Source organism: Apostichopus japonicus, chromosome 4, assembly GCF_037975245.1.
Source record: "Apostichopus japonicus isolate 1M-3 chromosome 4, ASM3797524v1, whole genome shotgun sequence".
NCBI lineage: Eukaryota > Metazoa > Echinodermata > Holothuroidea > Aspidochirotida > Stichopodidae > Apostichopus > Apostichopus japonicus.
The window spans coordinates 24,670,285-24,686,194 of NC_092564.1; the positions used below are offsets into that span (position 1 = coordinate 24,670,285).

General features: G+C 36.7%; 1 protein-coding gene across 5 annotated transcripts in view; it reads right to left on the reverse strand.

The window, feature by feature from the left end:
* The window catches only part of LOC139966894 (TRAF3-interacting protein 1-like), a 15,946-nt gene extending 5,378 nt beyond the window's left edge, over positions 1–10,568 (reverse strand). For 2 of the 5 annotated variants that reach the window (XR_011792786.1, XM_071970353.1), the window contains exons 1-14: positions 10,323–10,568; positions 9,616–9,684; positions 8,357–8,405; positions 7,255–7,367; positions 6,832–6,966; positions 5,972–6,319; positions 5,478–5,555; positions 4,708–4,722; positions 3,602–3,625; positions 3,113–3,197; positions 2,643–2,663; positions 1,424–1,514; positions 813–893; positions 129–246 (exon numbers count right to left, since the gene is read on the reverse strand). Coding sequence is in view for 4 of the 5 variants with exons in the window: in XM_071970353.1 (XP_071826454.1) it covers positions 129–246; positions 813–893; positions 1,424–1,514; positions 2,643–2,663; positions 3,113–3,197; positions 3,602–3,625; positions 4,708–4,722; positions 5,478–5,555; positions 5,972–6,319; positions 6,832–6,966; positions 7,255–7,367; positions 8,357–8,405; positions 9,616–9,684; positions 10,323–10,445 (1,350 nt within the window). In the remaining variant the exon portion in view is untranslated. The remainder of the gene's footprint in view (positions 1–128; positions 247–812; positions 894–1,423; positions 1,515–2,642; positions 2,664–3,112; positions 3,198–3,601; positions 3,626–4,707; positions 4,723–5,477; positions 5,556–5,971; positions 6,320–6,831; positions 6,967–7,254; positions 7,368–8,356; positions 8,406–9,615; positions 9,685–10,322) is intronic. The other 3 variants (XM_071970354.1, XM_071970356.1, XM_071970357.1) reach the window with 3 other exon arrangements.
* Between the last annotated feature and the right edge of the window lie 5,342 nt (positions 10,569–15,910).

Here is a 15,910-nt window from a genome sequence, read left to right on the forward strand (position 1 = left end):
ATGTATTAATACAGAGATCAGAGTAGCGCTTTTTTAATTAGCTACCATAATTAACTTGCAATAGCACAAAAAGAAATTTACACAAAGCTTGATTAGATTACTAAAAGTGCAATAGATTTAAGCCTCACCCCAGGTCCATCATCGATGAGAGGTTGAGATTCCTCCACCACAAACGTTTCCTCTTCATCTTCCGAGTTCTGAGCGTTGTCAACGATGACATTTGAAACTTGCTTGCCACTACCAACCCTGTTACAGAAAGAAGAAATATTTGACAATGATGTAAAGACAATGCAATTTCAAATGGCTTGAAATTTTGGACAATTAAAAATCTTTACAGTGAGGTTATATCATTGTTAAGTTGTAACATGTAAAAAATGCAAAAATGAACATGTATTGTTACCTACCTAAGTACTGAAAATATTTGGACAAGTATCAACATTAAGGGCTTGTATTATAACTCTAATGCGAGAATATGCGTACTTTAAATCACATCAAAATGGTATGCAAAGTTTTGAAAGTTGTCAATTATGAAAATATATGAATATAATGAGTACACAAGCCCATGTTGTACCATGTGTCATCCTCAGCTTCTCATCTGTGACAAAAGTTTTCACTTAAGTTAGAGTCATATTTGGTGAGGGTGATGGAGCGGGGGGGGGGGGGCTGCTAAGTAGGAAAAGATGTGTGTCATATCTCACAGCAACAGATATGACAGTGTTATCATATCTGAGTTGCTCGCAGACTTTAATTATAATAAACACAGTGCGTTTCATTTCACTTTAATTTAATTTAAAAAGTGTCTTATAACTAACCTTGATTCATCCTTATCTGTAGATTCCTGCTTCTTGAGCCTCGGTGGAGCAGGCCTGGCACTGCTTGGTCTTGCAGGTCTCCTGGAAGAGAGAATTCAGTGAAATATTATTCTATGATTATTACATTTCCCTTCTTCAGAGTATGCTTCGCACCCCTTAATGCTCCTCTTCTCTTTCATCACAGATAAACACTATCACAGAAGTTAGCAGGTTGATTTGATGGTTGTCTAAGTAATGCAGTTTACATTAAGTGGTAAATCTCAAAGACTTTTAAGGGGGAAATTTGTTAAAAATTAAAAGTGATATTGAAATACGACCTGGAGTGGTAGCAGTGTATCTTAACAGTCTACAACATAGCAGAAGTTATCTTGTACCCAAAATCATCATTTTACAATACCCTATTACTGTGATAGGCTTAACCTTATAGTACAACCATAAATCAACTGAAACAATGAATTTCACTGTCTGGCTGAAAGGGAACATAATATGAAATATGTGTTCTTTGCATAGTTTCATAAAGGGCCTACATGTGATAGGATGCACAATATAACAGCTAGACAAATGCATATGTAGCTCCTTTTTCCTGAATATAAAGGCATGTTGATGATTACCTGGTTGGAGGAGTGGCAAGGCCATTCTCCTCACCATTCACCCTCTCATCTTTGGAATGTCTGGTACTTGCTTTCTGTTCAGAGTCACCACCTGTGTGAGGTTATTAAATTATCCATAAAGTGAACGTGCATATATGTTGTCACAATATTAATAAAGAAACTTAATGTGAATTTGAAAACATTTGGAAACAATGCTCTTTGAAATGAGTTCACAGGGCTTTGAAGTTTGAACCCTCTCGCAGAAAGACATCGAGCCCAAACAATATTAGTCTAAGTCAGCAACAATAGTAGCAGGAACAGAAAAGAATTATAAGAAAAATGTTCACAGCAACACACATGAAGATGATTTCACAAAAAAAGCTATCAAATATCTTTAAAGAAATCTACCTGCAAGGTATTTCAAAGAGAGGCAATTTGTTATTTGAAAAATGAAGAAGGAAGCATGATTCGCTTAGCATGTGATGGAAGGAAACGAGTACATGATCACTTTAATTCTTGCCAATGAATAATTTTTTTTTATTTTAGGAGGTCTGAAGTGATGTTGATGAGAATGGAAGAAGCTATTAAGGAGCTCTACCTAATGAATATTTAAAGGCTACTTTTAACAGTTTACCTGTTTTTCAATTGTTTATCATAGTTAATTTTAAATTTTTTTATTGATGTAATATGTTTTATGGGTTTTTTTGTAATTTTTCTTTAACTTTTTAAGTAAATATTCAATCAATTGACAAAAAAACTCCACCAAAAATGAAAAGTCACAAATTTTCAATACTTTTTGAGGCATGGATTCTTCTACACTCAAGTTATTATTACCACATGCTGAAGGTCAGTAGTAATTATATTGACAAAAAGAGGTTTATAAATTTTATAAAACGAGACAGGCTAAACTCTGTTGCTAAGGAGACCCAAGACTTAAATTACTTATGGGAGCATGGTAGCTGTTTATCACATGGTACAGTATATAACTTTTGTCCACATCTTTATCATAACAACATATATAACAGCATAACAGCTTATATGATGCATTGATAAATCCACCTTACAGGGTGTTTAAGACACTGACTCTCTGAAATTTGCATCTGGTCACAAGATGTTGCATCATTTGATTTTGGAGTTGTTGCAGAAAGAAATTTTAACAGCAAACTACAACTACAGAAGAAACATTTCGTGAGAAGATGATGAGGGCGCTTCTAATTTTACTGCATGAACGATAACCTACCTCCATCCGAGTCCGAATCAGCTAAAAAAAATTAAAGGTAATGAGTGGTAAAGACATTAAAATCCATTATTGCCAAGAATAAGAGGATGGGAGCATGTAATACTAGATGTGATAATTACTAGTCAGCAACTGTGCTGGATTCAAAAGAATTCATATTGTGTTTACTGTGTTTACTTTGTACTGGAACTTCAATGCTGCTGCTGAATCAATATGATCAAAGTAGAATGAGATTGAGAGAAGAGAATTGAAGGGAAGGGGGAGTGAGGGGGTTGGGGTGGAGTTTATTCTGTGTTGCCAATACTTTTTCAAACTACAATAAAACATACACCCAAAATATTGTTGCAGTAGGCAATAACCTGTAAATGAACAGTAATGTATTATTTCTTCATTAATTACTATTATTTTACTTCTGAATTTGAATTGTGTTACATCCATTGGACAACACAGGAGTAAGAGAGAGTTGAACTTACTGTTTCCATCCTTGGTCGGTCTTCTCCTCTGTCCTTTAGCTGACGAAGGCCTTGGAATACGATTACTGGACACACCATCTTCACTCTGAAGGCAAAAGGTAGCCATACATCGAAACATTTAACAGCCATACAATAACATTTATTAGTTAACCGAAAAACAATTGCTGAGCGACTAAATGTACCCAACCAGAGCAAACCCAATCGAGGTTTATAACCTGAGGTAAAACAATGCAATGCACTAGTGTCATGTGCTAATTAATCAATCGTACAAAACATACAAGTTAACGATTTAATGTTTGGAATTCAAGCCCTTGGATTGTCGATAACAATCATCGGATTGGATGTGATTGCATCTTCAAATTCTACATGAACATTACAAAATAATGGGAAAAAACTGTCTTCTTAACATATATTGAGCAGGTAAGTGTGCCATACATAAAACACTATTTTGTTGTAATAAGCACTCAAAAATCAGAAATTTAAACTTACATCGCCATTAACTGGCCTCAGATCCTGTTGAGGGAAAAGATGTACAGCTTGTTAGCATCAGAATAGAAGATCAAAATTTTGACAAAATATCTTTTATTAACCAAACCCTGGATGTTGTAGATTGTACTTCATTACACAAGAGAATACTATATAAAGAAGAGGGTGAAATGAAACCTTGTGACCACAAAAATTAAAGTGTGAAGAAACTTTGGCTAGAAAGTGATTAAACCCAACTTGGGATAGCAGTACATCTCAGTTTATAGAGGACATTGTTTTATCCAGAGGTTAGTATCACTATCCACTTTACATTTCTTTGTTGTTGGGGTTTTGGGGAGCTTTTCTAATATTATATCTTATTTTCCTTTCTTTGGTTTTACCCTTTACACAACAGGGTTCAGTATTCTAAAAGTGGAAAATCCTTCCAACAAGATAACTTGAAGTTGGTATTACTATAACCGTTAATCTTCAGGCTAAGATGTTTCTTTTTCCTTCTTCTCTATCTCAATACTCTGCAAAGCTGACATTTGAACAAACACGCCATGGAATATTACATGGTGCAGTAGGGCTAATGCCCATTAAGTCAATATTTTGCAACTGCCTGCGAAAGGTTAGTTTTCAACCCTGGGTGACTATATCAGTACTATAATCCTGATAGGTTTTTAAAGACCTTGTGCAATGAAATTATGAAAGCAGCCATTAAAGAAATAACCCGGTGCGGTAAGGAACTTTGTTCGAAGAGGTTGTGAAGTCTTAAGTTGGCAACACATGATTATCTTATTGCATCATTTCATGTCAGTTTTATCATTCTTTTTCGACAGAAAATAATGGATCATTGATTTAATCTACATTTTTCATAAATTTGAAATCCAGAAATAGTAAGAAAAGAGTTGAAGTGCTAAAAGCCAAGTATTATTACTGCTTATAGAACAAAACCTTAGCATTTACAGCAAACTACCGTCTCTTCATGGAAGTCGTAAACAACAGTGAATTAAATATGAAGACTGTGCAAGCAGTGAACAACACCACACACAAGTGCATAGTTAATAATATCCCAGTCACTTTTTAAACTTGTTAATAATTCACAACAAAACCCAACTTTTTTTTACCTCTGTGTCATCACTCTTCAGAGAACAAGGACAAATAAAAAGATAACGAAAAAAAGACATTTCGTCAAGAAAAGCAATCTATCATTTTTATCTCTCATAACTATAGAATTTGGTGCATAATGGCTATGTTTTAAAAGTGTTTACATCTGTCAGCTTCAACCAAAGATTCCACAACCTTGCTTGGCAATATCCATAGGAAATGTTCATATGAAGTGTGTTTTTTTGTTCTTGGAGATGCACTTTCTATAGGATATACCCTTACAGTTGAGCCTTACTTTGATAATACAATGTCAATTTGGAAGAATTCATGAATATTCATAAATTCTCGGAAGCTATTAAATACTTTAGTAAGCACACCACTGGCACAAACTTCAGAAAGAACATTTAAGAAAAATCATAGCTGGAACTTAATTACATTTTAGCCAAAGAATTTCAAGGGGTTGAGTGATTTCTAAAACATCTAATTAGGGTGCTACCTTGTAGATATAGATCATCCAAAACAGATAGCTGAAACGGTTATTCATACCTTCTGCAGACAAAGCTATGCTCTTTGGAGAATCACAATTTGACTGAACATTACTAAATATTACATTGGCATTGCTTGATAAAGATACAATTTTCTAACACAAACATACTCTTTATGATCACATGTCTACCACATAAATCCTCTAAACACACACAGACGAGGCTATGTGCAAACCACTGGGGGTCCTCTTGACCAGAACTAAATTAATATCAACTAAAGAATGATAAAACAATAGTCTGCTCACCTCTCCTTCATCATCGTTGTGAATCTCATTCTGCTGAACCGGGGGTTTGGTCGATTCCACCGTTTCTTCTTTTCTCTTCTATTTACAAAAACAGTTTGAAGAAGTTAATCATAGCAGTAATTACATTGAAGAATCAAAAATCAGGAGTTCATACAAAAAATGTAAACTAACAAGCATAGTCTGCATAAACCTTTTTGTTTAGCTGTTTCTTCAAAGTAAATTGAGTACCTTTCCAAGAAACAGACATTTCACTTTCCTGACATGATTTTAACAGCTAATGTCGTAACGAGACACAACATGATTTCCTAAATTTTAACATGAACGGACTGGATTAATACTTGTGAATATTTTCCACGCAGAGAAAGACAAAAACACACTGCCTAGAGTATCTGGGGACTCCGCTAGATTGATACAAAAGTTTTAACTTACTACCAGCCTAGCATATTACATCCAACCTTTTAAATTTCGTTTTTTTTATTTTAACTTCATTTTACCTTTTGTTCTTTCCTGTCCTTATCTTTGTCTCTTGATCTTTCCTTTTCCTCTTCCCTGCTCCTCCCTTTTCCATCCTCTTTGTTGTTGTCCTTTGACCCATCTTTTGCCCTGTCTCTGCTTCTGTCTTTATCCTTCTGTCTGTCCTTACTCCTCTCTTTGTCCCTTTCTCTGTTCTTGTCTCGGTCTCGGTCTTTGCTCCTCTCCTTGTCTCTGTCTTTGTCTCGAGGTCTGCTTTCCTTTTCCTTGCTTTTCTCTTCCTCACCGTTCTTTTCTCGACTCCTGTCCCTTTTGGAGTCTTTGTCCCTGCTGGAACTGCGATTCCTATTGTCAGAGCTGCCTTTCTTGTCCTGTAAGACATAGACGAGAGAGTTGGTAGCCTATAGCAATGTTACAACACGACTCACTGGCTTCAATCATTGGGCATAACAGCTCTGTGCATAGCCCGGTAGTTAGGGCATTGAGCAAATACAGATGGAACATGCTCGGGCTCAAAGCCAAAAGAGTCGGGAAGTCTTTTCATAATTCCTCCTTTTCACTATTCTCTCCTTTTAGCACCGTGGTAACTAGTAAAGATATAGCCAAGCGCAAAAACAAGGCTACCGTTAACAGTAAGGCCAAGGCTAAAGGCAAGAGAGTTGTTTCCACAGTAACCAAGGACCCAAGAGTACTATGCAGATACCCAACCAGCACAGGAAGAGCCAACAGGTACAGGTTAATACTACTACTCCACAAATGATGAACCACAGTATCTACCAGACGCCAGAGCCCGGTTAGACCCTATTGGATACAATGAATGTATAGCTGGTAGACATCTCCTGATCTATATCTCTAAAGACACACCTTACAACCAAATCTTTACCTTTTTATCCTTTTCAGAGTCTTTCTTTGCACTTCTCTCCCTCTTCTTCTCTTCCTCTTTCTTGGGCCTAGGGGGCTTCCCCGATCCAGGTTTTTCCCCTTTCAATATCCTTTGCACCTCTTCAGAACTATCGGGCTACAAAATATCAAAACCATCATATGGAACCAAGTGATTATATAAAATGAATAAAAAATTATATATAAAAAACAAACAATAAGTAACTGCAAACGACCTTTTCTCAATTTTCTGCATTAATGATTTACTAAATGCAAGGATGAACATAAAAAAAATTAAAAATCTCTTTACATGTGTTGACACATGACCAGAATAGGAAAACTTTCACTATGACCCCACCAATACAAGTAATTTTCAATGAGACAATTTCTCTGTCATATATATAGCTATTTTAATTTATTATCTCACCTTTGCTTTACATGCTTTGGCAATAGCTTGTAAAAATTCATTTGTCTTCTCAGGTTCGTGACCAGCTACTACTTTTGATGGTCTCACAGACAGCGATTGACCTGTAACCAATACTGTTGATCATAAAGAATAAATACATAAAATCAAAAATTACTCTGTTATTATTTTGTATATAATTTGTATATATACCACAATGAAGAGATTCAACAGATCAACATTGCTTGCTCAAGTTTGAAACTTAAAAGATTTAACACTTTAGGCTTGACATAACAAACGACAACAATTTCAACATATGTTGCCTTCACAGATTGCCATCAACACCCCCCCATGCACCCCCCCCTCTCAATAAAATTATTGACTGTTCATAGAGGCTTAACAACATTACTGTCCTGTCTGGAATGTTTCTTTTAAAAGGATTCATCAGGGCTGCCAACAAATATGCTAGAAAGTCAAATAATGGTCACCAATCTCAAATTTCAACCAGCATTTCATTGCTATTGTATATACAAGTTGTTACCTGCACTGAAATATCTAGTTATCTATTTTAATACTCCCCCAAGTGATATGAATAAATTTGAGGGTCAGAACCTGTTAAAAAGTACTTTTGAGGAACTTTTGACGTTTTTAGCATGCTAAAATATAGAGCCAAAACTTATGACATTTAATGACCAGTCTTGTTTTGTCCTTTGGCATGGCTTACTTTAAGCCCTACATAAAAAACAAAATAAGAAAAATTGTAAACAAATGCAAAGATTCCAGCAGATTAACTGCTAAATAGTATCTTACAGATTACAACTGTAGAAAATCAAGGGCCAATTAACCAAGTATCCCGTCGCAGAATGCTCTGCAAAATGGTCAAATTGCTATGCAATTGTTAAGATATATATATAGCAGTTTCGTACACAAGGACCATAGTGCTTAATATGAGACACAAGTGAGATTCTTCAATATTACTCTACACATGATTTGTACACTAAATTGTTCCCTGATTAGGCAAGAAGTTGTTTATTTATTTTCAAATAAATGCAATGACACAGTATGAATAACTTCCTTAACTTACAATTTACCAAACAAATTCCCAATTGTTTACTGCGAAACTTACCAACTAGATCTATTGCCTTCTGCAGAAATGCTATTTTGCTCTCTTTATCCTGTTGAAGAAAAAGTCAAATAAATATATGAGCCATGTTTTACAGCAGTTGGTTGTGATGCCAATGTAACATTTCCCAATTCCCACCATCAAAACATACATTGCGAGAACTAATCATTGTTATTGTTAGTTTGCAACTCCAAAGGTCACTGCAGATTTGTATTACCTTCAGAAAAGTCTGTTACTAGTAAAACAAATATCAACACAAAGTGTATAGTAAACCTATCACACTTCAATGGATACAATTACTTTTAAATATTATGAAGACTTATTGCTGGCTCTGCTAGGTAATATAATTATCTCCATCAGACCATAAATATAATCTGCACTCATTAATAATAATCTTTTCTTCATATCACATCATACAACGATGCACAGCAAATATTTCTGCTCTATAGAGTATACCCAAGATTCTATTTCTCCCAATTGAGATCATGAGTAACAGAAACAACTAAGTATTTTATACAGTCAACCTCAAATAAATCAACTCCATTTAGGACATACTTAAAAACGATAGGGTTTTGTTTCCTGGCAATTGTCATTCAGTTACATTTAGTAGGCTGAAATCTCATGCCCCAATTTTTTAGCCCAATGTCCTACGTTATTAATACCATCCAGAGGCTTACAACAAATACTGAAGTCGCCTGATACCCAATAGGAGGCACAATCATCAGCAAACAGCCAAATGTCAGATGAAGCAACATTGACAAAGTCATTAATATGTGCTAAGACATCACAGATTTACAAAATGACAGTTCCCACACATAAGTTTTAAACTAGGATATCTTCGAAATGGAGCAAAATCTTGGGTAGCGGTTTGGAGCAGTTGTACTTAACAAAGACATCTGTCATATTAAGCCAAAGACGATGGTTTGGTTTGTGTACCACTTTATTTCTCCAGGTCTAGCTTTTTGCTTGACATGATAGCATGATAGCAAGTTGACTGAATTAAATTGATTGAAGTAAATGGGGCATATATAACCAACTCACTCTAACATTTATGACAAGAAAAAATTAACTCTTTGAAGTACCTTCTGTTTTTAACTATCCTGAGAACTACAATCCATTAGGGAAACATGTATGGAAGTATCCTACACTACAGCAACATGAGATATATAGTAAATTAGGAATGTTGAGCATATGACTTGATTGTTTCAAAACATCAGGGATTTCAATAATATTACACTAATGTAATAGAACTGCTACCTTACCTTGACATTGTTTGAATCTAGATCTGCATCTGGGTAGAGTCCTACCATAAATCCTGTTTCTTTAATTACCTATTAAAAAGAGAAATATGAGACTGATCATGGATCAAAACGTACTACTGCATGTAGGCCTAGTAAACATTACTTTCATTTCAGCCTTCATTGATTTTGGTATGGCTAAACCTTTCTGCTTCAAGACTCCCATCTCCAACACAAAATCACAAGTGAATTTGAAACATTTGATGTTATGAATGTTTAAATCAGTCACTGCCTAACCTTACTTTTATTTTATATGTTGATCAAGGATTAATGTTTAAATTAATCCTTGCAGCCATTTCCAAGGATAAGAGTTTAGATTTTCATGGGATTCTTTCAAGTACAGGTACTAGGCTACAGGAAAGCAATTCACTTTGTACGGATCATTATTTAATCAGGCCTAGAATTTCAGTTTTAGGAAATAACTTTAAGTTAAGCCAAGGTCTAGCCAAGTTACAGAGGAAATTTTATTTTCCTTAACTGATGTCACTGTTCAATATTTGAATGAATTGCAATAACTCAGCTCGGCCTGGCACAAGTTTACTAAGCTATACTTTTGAAGTAGTACGCCTATAGCCTAGTCTGTTTGTTACTTAGGCCTAACGTCTGATCCTTAGTGTATTGTTTATATGCTACTGATAGCCCTTGTCTAGGCCCTTGATAGGCTAGCCTACCTCTTTGATGATGTCGTGAAGAAAACGAAAGGGTGGTTTGTTAAGTAATTTTGTTGTCATTGGCGGCTTCTTGATGATTTTACCCAGTGTATTTTGGGTTTCTTTCACGTAGTCTTCTCCCATTCCAATAATTCCGAGGAAACTCGGGGACTAATAACAGAATATTAAAAGACCACAGTTTCATTAGCAACGAGACGCTCGCTGTAGGAATTTCTGTGTATATGGAATTCAATCCCAGAATGCCTTGCGAGGCAGTAGTCAAGCAAAACACCTACTGCACCATTTGCAGTAACAAACATAAAAAACCCAAATGTATAAGCCAATACCGTAGCAAATAAAAGGATAAGAAAGCAAGAAATCGTAAGTGGCCTTTTTTGCAACATTTTCGGCCACGACAATGCACTCAAGATTTTCAAATTTTGATCGTTGCTGACAGCAAGGTTTGCAATGACCAGTTTTGACCTTCATACCGAATATGAAGATCATCAAACCTTTACCTTTGGACGGTTACATTGTTTACGAAGTTTCAAACTAAGACTCCTGTTGACCTCAGATGACCCTTGAACTTTATTAAACACAATGGGTGTGTTGTTTTCACATTCCGGGGGCGGGGGTGTACATACAAAGCATGAAGCTTCACCTATGTTATCGTGTTTGCAATATCTTTAGAATTTGACCTATATGACGTCAGATGAACATTGACCTTGCAATCTTGCAATCATCATGGAGGAGCTAATTACCAAGTATGAAATTCAACCAGGCTCCAGCCTTACTTTTATCGAACTTGTAATAGTTTGAGGATTTGACCTTTGTTGACCTCAAATGACTCGTGACTTCCACAACTTCAATAGGCATTTTCAATTGGCATCACCAACGGGGATCTAATTAACAAATTTCGCCAAAGCTTCAGTTTTATCGTGTTTACAAGCAGGTGTCTCATTCAAAATTGTGTTGTAGTAATATTTGACTCAATTTTCTATGCCAGTCAAAATATGGTATAATTTTCACCAGAAAAAAACATTGGCTGCTATGGAACATGTATTTGGGAAATTTGAGCTACTTTTTAATGGCCTCGTTGAGACTCAGTTGCGTAACTTGCTGGGAGCATTTGGCGGGTGCCCCAGTCAAATGCCGCCCCCACCCCCCCCCCCCGCCCCCGCCCCTCCCAAATAAGTGGGCAAAAAGATATTGGACCAAATTAGAAACTGCACTTAAAGGCTCACATAAACCATTTCGCGGTTGACGTTAATCCGTAATAGACGGGAATTCTCAAATTAGTATCAGTCCGATTGGATCAAATTTGAAAGCTTTTACAGTCCACCATATTTCAGATAGTGCAAAGCGTTCTCGACCGTTCACAGGTCAATAAATTGAATACGTCCGCCCACTAAGATAAATTCTGGCTAAGCGTTTGACATTCTCTACAACTCCCACCACTCGACCTCTTTGCCCCTTCCCTCTGTCCCTCACCCCCCCCCCCCCGCCCGATGAAAAAAAGTCTGGTTACGCCATTGTTGATACTTGCCTGCCAATCTGTTTGATTTGTCTTACTGACTTTGTACAGCGCCTTTGGTTACTCTATTGAATAGCTGGCGCTTTATAAATCGTTTTAATAATAATAATAATACAAATAGCCCCTTCTCCCTCTTTAAGTTTGAAAAATGGTATCATTGCGATGTTTGATAACCTGTGTAGTGATGATGAGCACGCAATTTGTTACATGATTCTCAATTAAGAATGAGAAACCACAAGTTTTACAGCCTTCGTCTGTATTACAATCATGGTCTCCAAAATTTCACTGGGAGTTATAAAGAGCCAATAACTTTGACTAACTATACAACTTACTATAGTGACTATGTATACAAGTAGAGTATACACAGACGGGTCCAACCCAGACGTGCAGTACGATTACAGCAGCATGAGTAAGAGTAAAATGTATGGGTAATATACGAGTAAAAGGCTCTAAATTCGAGTTCGTGTGCTTAATCATGCAGCATAAATTCTAACGTTTATGGCAAATACTGATAACATTTTAATTCTCCGAGCTGTTTAGAATTATGTAAAATCCAATGCTTCATTTGTCAAAACGTTATATCTTCCTTGGATAAAAAAAATATTAAAGGGTGATCAAACAATAGATCAAACAATAGTAACAATAAAACAGGTATCGTATTCGTATTCGATACGGTGACACATCCGCAAAAAGGGACAATATCTCACCACACACACGTCAAGAGAGTAATTAATTAGATCTGACCCGAGTACTGATATAAGTGACAGGATTCACAGAACCACTGGAACTACTAATGAGGTCTGAAGGCAGACTATTCCAATCCCTAATTGTATTTGGAAAAAAACTATACTTATAGCAATTTGTACTGGCATACAGCTGGCAGAAATGCATATCATGCATGTTCCGACTCCTACGCAGAGGCTTTCTTAGGCAGTCAATAGGGATCTGAGCCTGACCATAGATGCCCTTAGCAAATAAGATGATTCTACTTTGTCTGCGCCTCTCTGCCAAGGGCACCAGGTTTAGGTCCCGTAACAGAGATGAGACAGAGCCAGGCTCTCTTGAATAATCTGAAGCGATGAAACGGGCTGCACGCCTCTGAATGTTTTCGAGGTTGTGCTGCAAGAAAGCTTGGTGGGGATCCCAGACAGAACTGGCATATTCCAATACTGGCAGGAGGAGACCTTTATATGCAGCCAATTTTGCATCCTTCGAACAGGGGGATAAGTTTCTACGAAGAACTCCCAATATCCTATTTCCTTTATTACACACATTTTGAATATGCTTTCCCCAGTTGAGATCTGAAGTGATATGAATACCCAGATATTTAACACAATCAACCTTAACCAAGTGAACCCCATTGAGCATGTAATTGAAAATTACAGGTTTCCTCTTTCTAGTAATGGTCATAATGTTACATTTCACCGGCTGGAAACTCATGCCCCAATCTTTAGCCCATTGCCCTAGTATATTTATATCTTCCTGAAGTTGATGACCATCACTGACATCATCGATAACCCGATAACAGACACAGTCATCAGCGAACAGTCGGACACCAGAAGAAACAGCATTACCAATATCATTTATGTAGGCCAGGAAGAGAATGGGTCCCAGAACTGACCCTTGCGGAACACCGGAAGTAACCTTAGAAGGATTAGACCTAGACCCATTGACAACAACTAAAAAATAAAACAAGTAACAAGGGAGATCAAACAATAGTAACAGTGAAATAATAATCAAAATCGATATCGCTGAACAATAACAAGCAGTGTTTGACAGACAACTTTTTTTGATATTGTTGTGGGACAATCACATCGGCACAAAACCGAAAACAGAGTTGCAACGTAAACTTACAGGACGCCACCATTAGGCACTTTCTCGTCACAGAGTCTTGTATTTGGATCTGCATTGTGTTTTTGCCAGGTACGCCATCCACAACTGTCTAAACGAGACGTCATTCTTATCATTGCTAGTGTATCATAACACATTACATATTAGGCCACTTCAAGAATATGGATGCTATGTTAGAGATCATCACCCCAGGGCCAACAAACTGCTCTGTCTCGAAAGCCGTGCACGCAAGGACCTTGTCATTGTTGGCTTTCATCATTAACGTTTACAAGTAACCAATACTATTACAATGTGTAATATTTTCTTTCTTTGGCATTTTCTTTTTTGCAGTATATCATACAACCATTTTTTTCATCATATTTGCCTGAGTAGAATTTGTCAGTGATAGCACTTTCACTCCTGCTATATGTTAAAAGCATCAATATGTTGGTATGAGGCATTTGCAAAACCCAACTCTATTGCAGAAAACAAAATTGCAATATATAAGGAAAAGCAGGAGGGAAATGAAGCACATAAGGCTCGATGATGTCATATTTAGACTTCATCAAGTCACCAGCCTTCCGTGTGAAGGAACGTTCAATCGCTGATATCTCCCAAGTGGAATAATAGTTTTCTTAGCTGATTTGGGAAGATGTTCAAAACATTAATTTCTATCACACTCACAGACAACAATAATGCTAGGTTAATGTATCCTTTAAAGGGAGTGAAGACTCGCGCACAAAGCAAGTCTGATACCGGTGATCTGACCTAGTTTAGAATGGGTGTAAGAGAAGTGTCAGACACCACCATCGATCCCAGAAAATACACACACAGTTTGCTACCCTCGGCAATTATTTCCCCCTTAGTTTTGAAACAGAAGAGGGTTATTCGTATCGTTTGTCATGCTAAATTTCTGGATCATACCCCTGGGCTTTTTGTTCAAGTTAAGAACATTAAAGCTACATGATATTATAGATTTCAGCACGGGTGAATTTATGTTCAAAGTTTTCACATGGTTTTACCTTCAACTATACAAAATTATTTTTCCCTAGCTTCGAATAAACGATTTAAATATAATTTCTATTTAAATTATGAGAGGACAAGGAAAAACAGTTTGCCATCTCTATATCTGGGGTTACACTCTGGAACTCATTAGATATTATAATTAAGTCAGCCTCAACCTTGAACTCTTTTAAAATAGATACCAAAAAAAATCTATTGTCAACTTATCAATGCCAAAACAATTACGGTACTTACTTCCAGTTTTTACTACGGTATATTGATTTGCGACAAATTCATTTTTTCTTCTTCTTTTTATATATTATTTAATTTTTGTTTAGGAGTTTTGTTTCCTTTCACCAATTTCTCTCCAGTATATGTAGGCCCTATATATTTATTATATTCAAATGGGGAATGATTCTATAAGCATTGCGCTTCTTTTTTCTCCTTTTCCATGCATTTGTATAGCTTAAGTATTGTATACAAGGGCGGCGGAACCGGGGGGGGGCACAGGGGGCACGTGCCCCCCCCCACTTTTCCTCAGGTTAAAAATGTGCCCTTTTTCTACATAAAAATTGAGGTGTCTCAAGTTAGCAAGAGGCCAGGGAACCAGAATGTACACTCGGGAAGGGCCGTTTCCGGCCATCTGAGGGGTTTGTTAAACCTCAAATTTTCTTGTACGCTCCGCGCCAACCGATGGTGGTGCTCCGCTCAGATAGTCGTGCATACAACTTTGCAAATCCTGGCTATACGCCCCTGACTTTTAATGAATTTCTGTCGGTCAAACTCAAAGCTATTTCGAATGGACAAAATTCGTTAAGATATTAACAAGAAATAAACTCGGAAGATTCCTACATTAGCAACTAGCAAGATTTCGCCTCATTTTGTCTCAAAAGAAAACTTGTTCCTTGTTCCCCGATTTGCACATTGGATATTGAAGTGCTAGTATGCACATTTTTCTTGAAGGGGGAGGGGGGGGGGGGTTGATGGAGTGATGTGTATACGCAAATAAGATAATACAATAAGAGTTATAAAGGGTATATAAGGCTGCATCAGTCCAATCGAATTTCGGCAAAGTGCCCTTTGAAGTCGGTGCCCCCCAGATTAAAAGTGCTTCCGCCCCCTTGATTGTATATCAATTAATATGATGAATGTTTTCTTTCTTTTTTCTTTGTACCTGTCTCTCTAAATTGTATTGTATATCAGAATATTCGTTTGTACTTTGTTAAACATTCATGTACTGTAC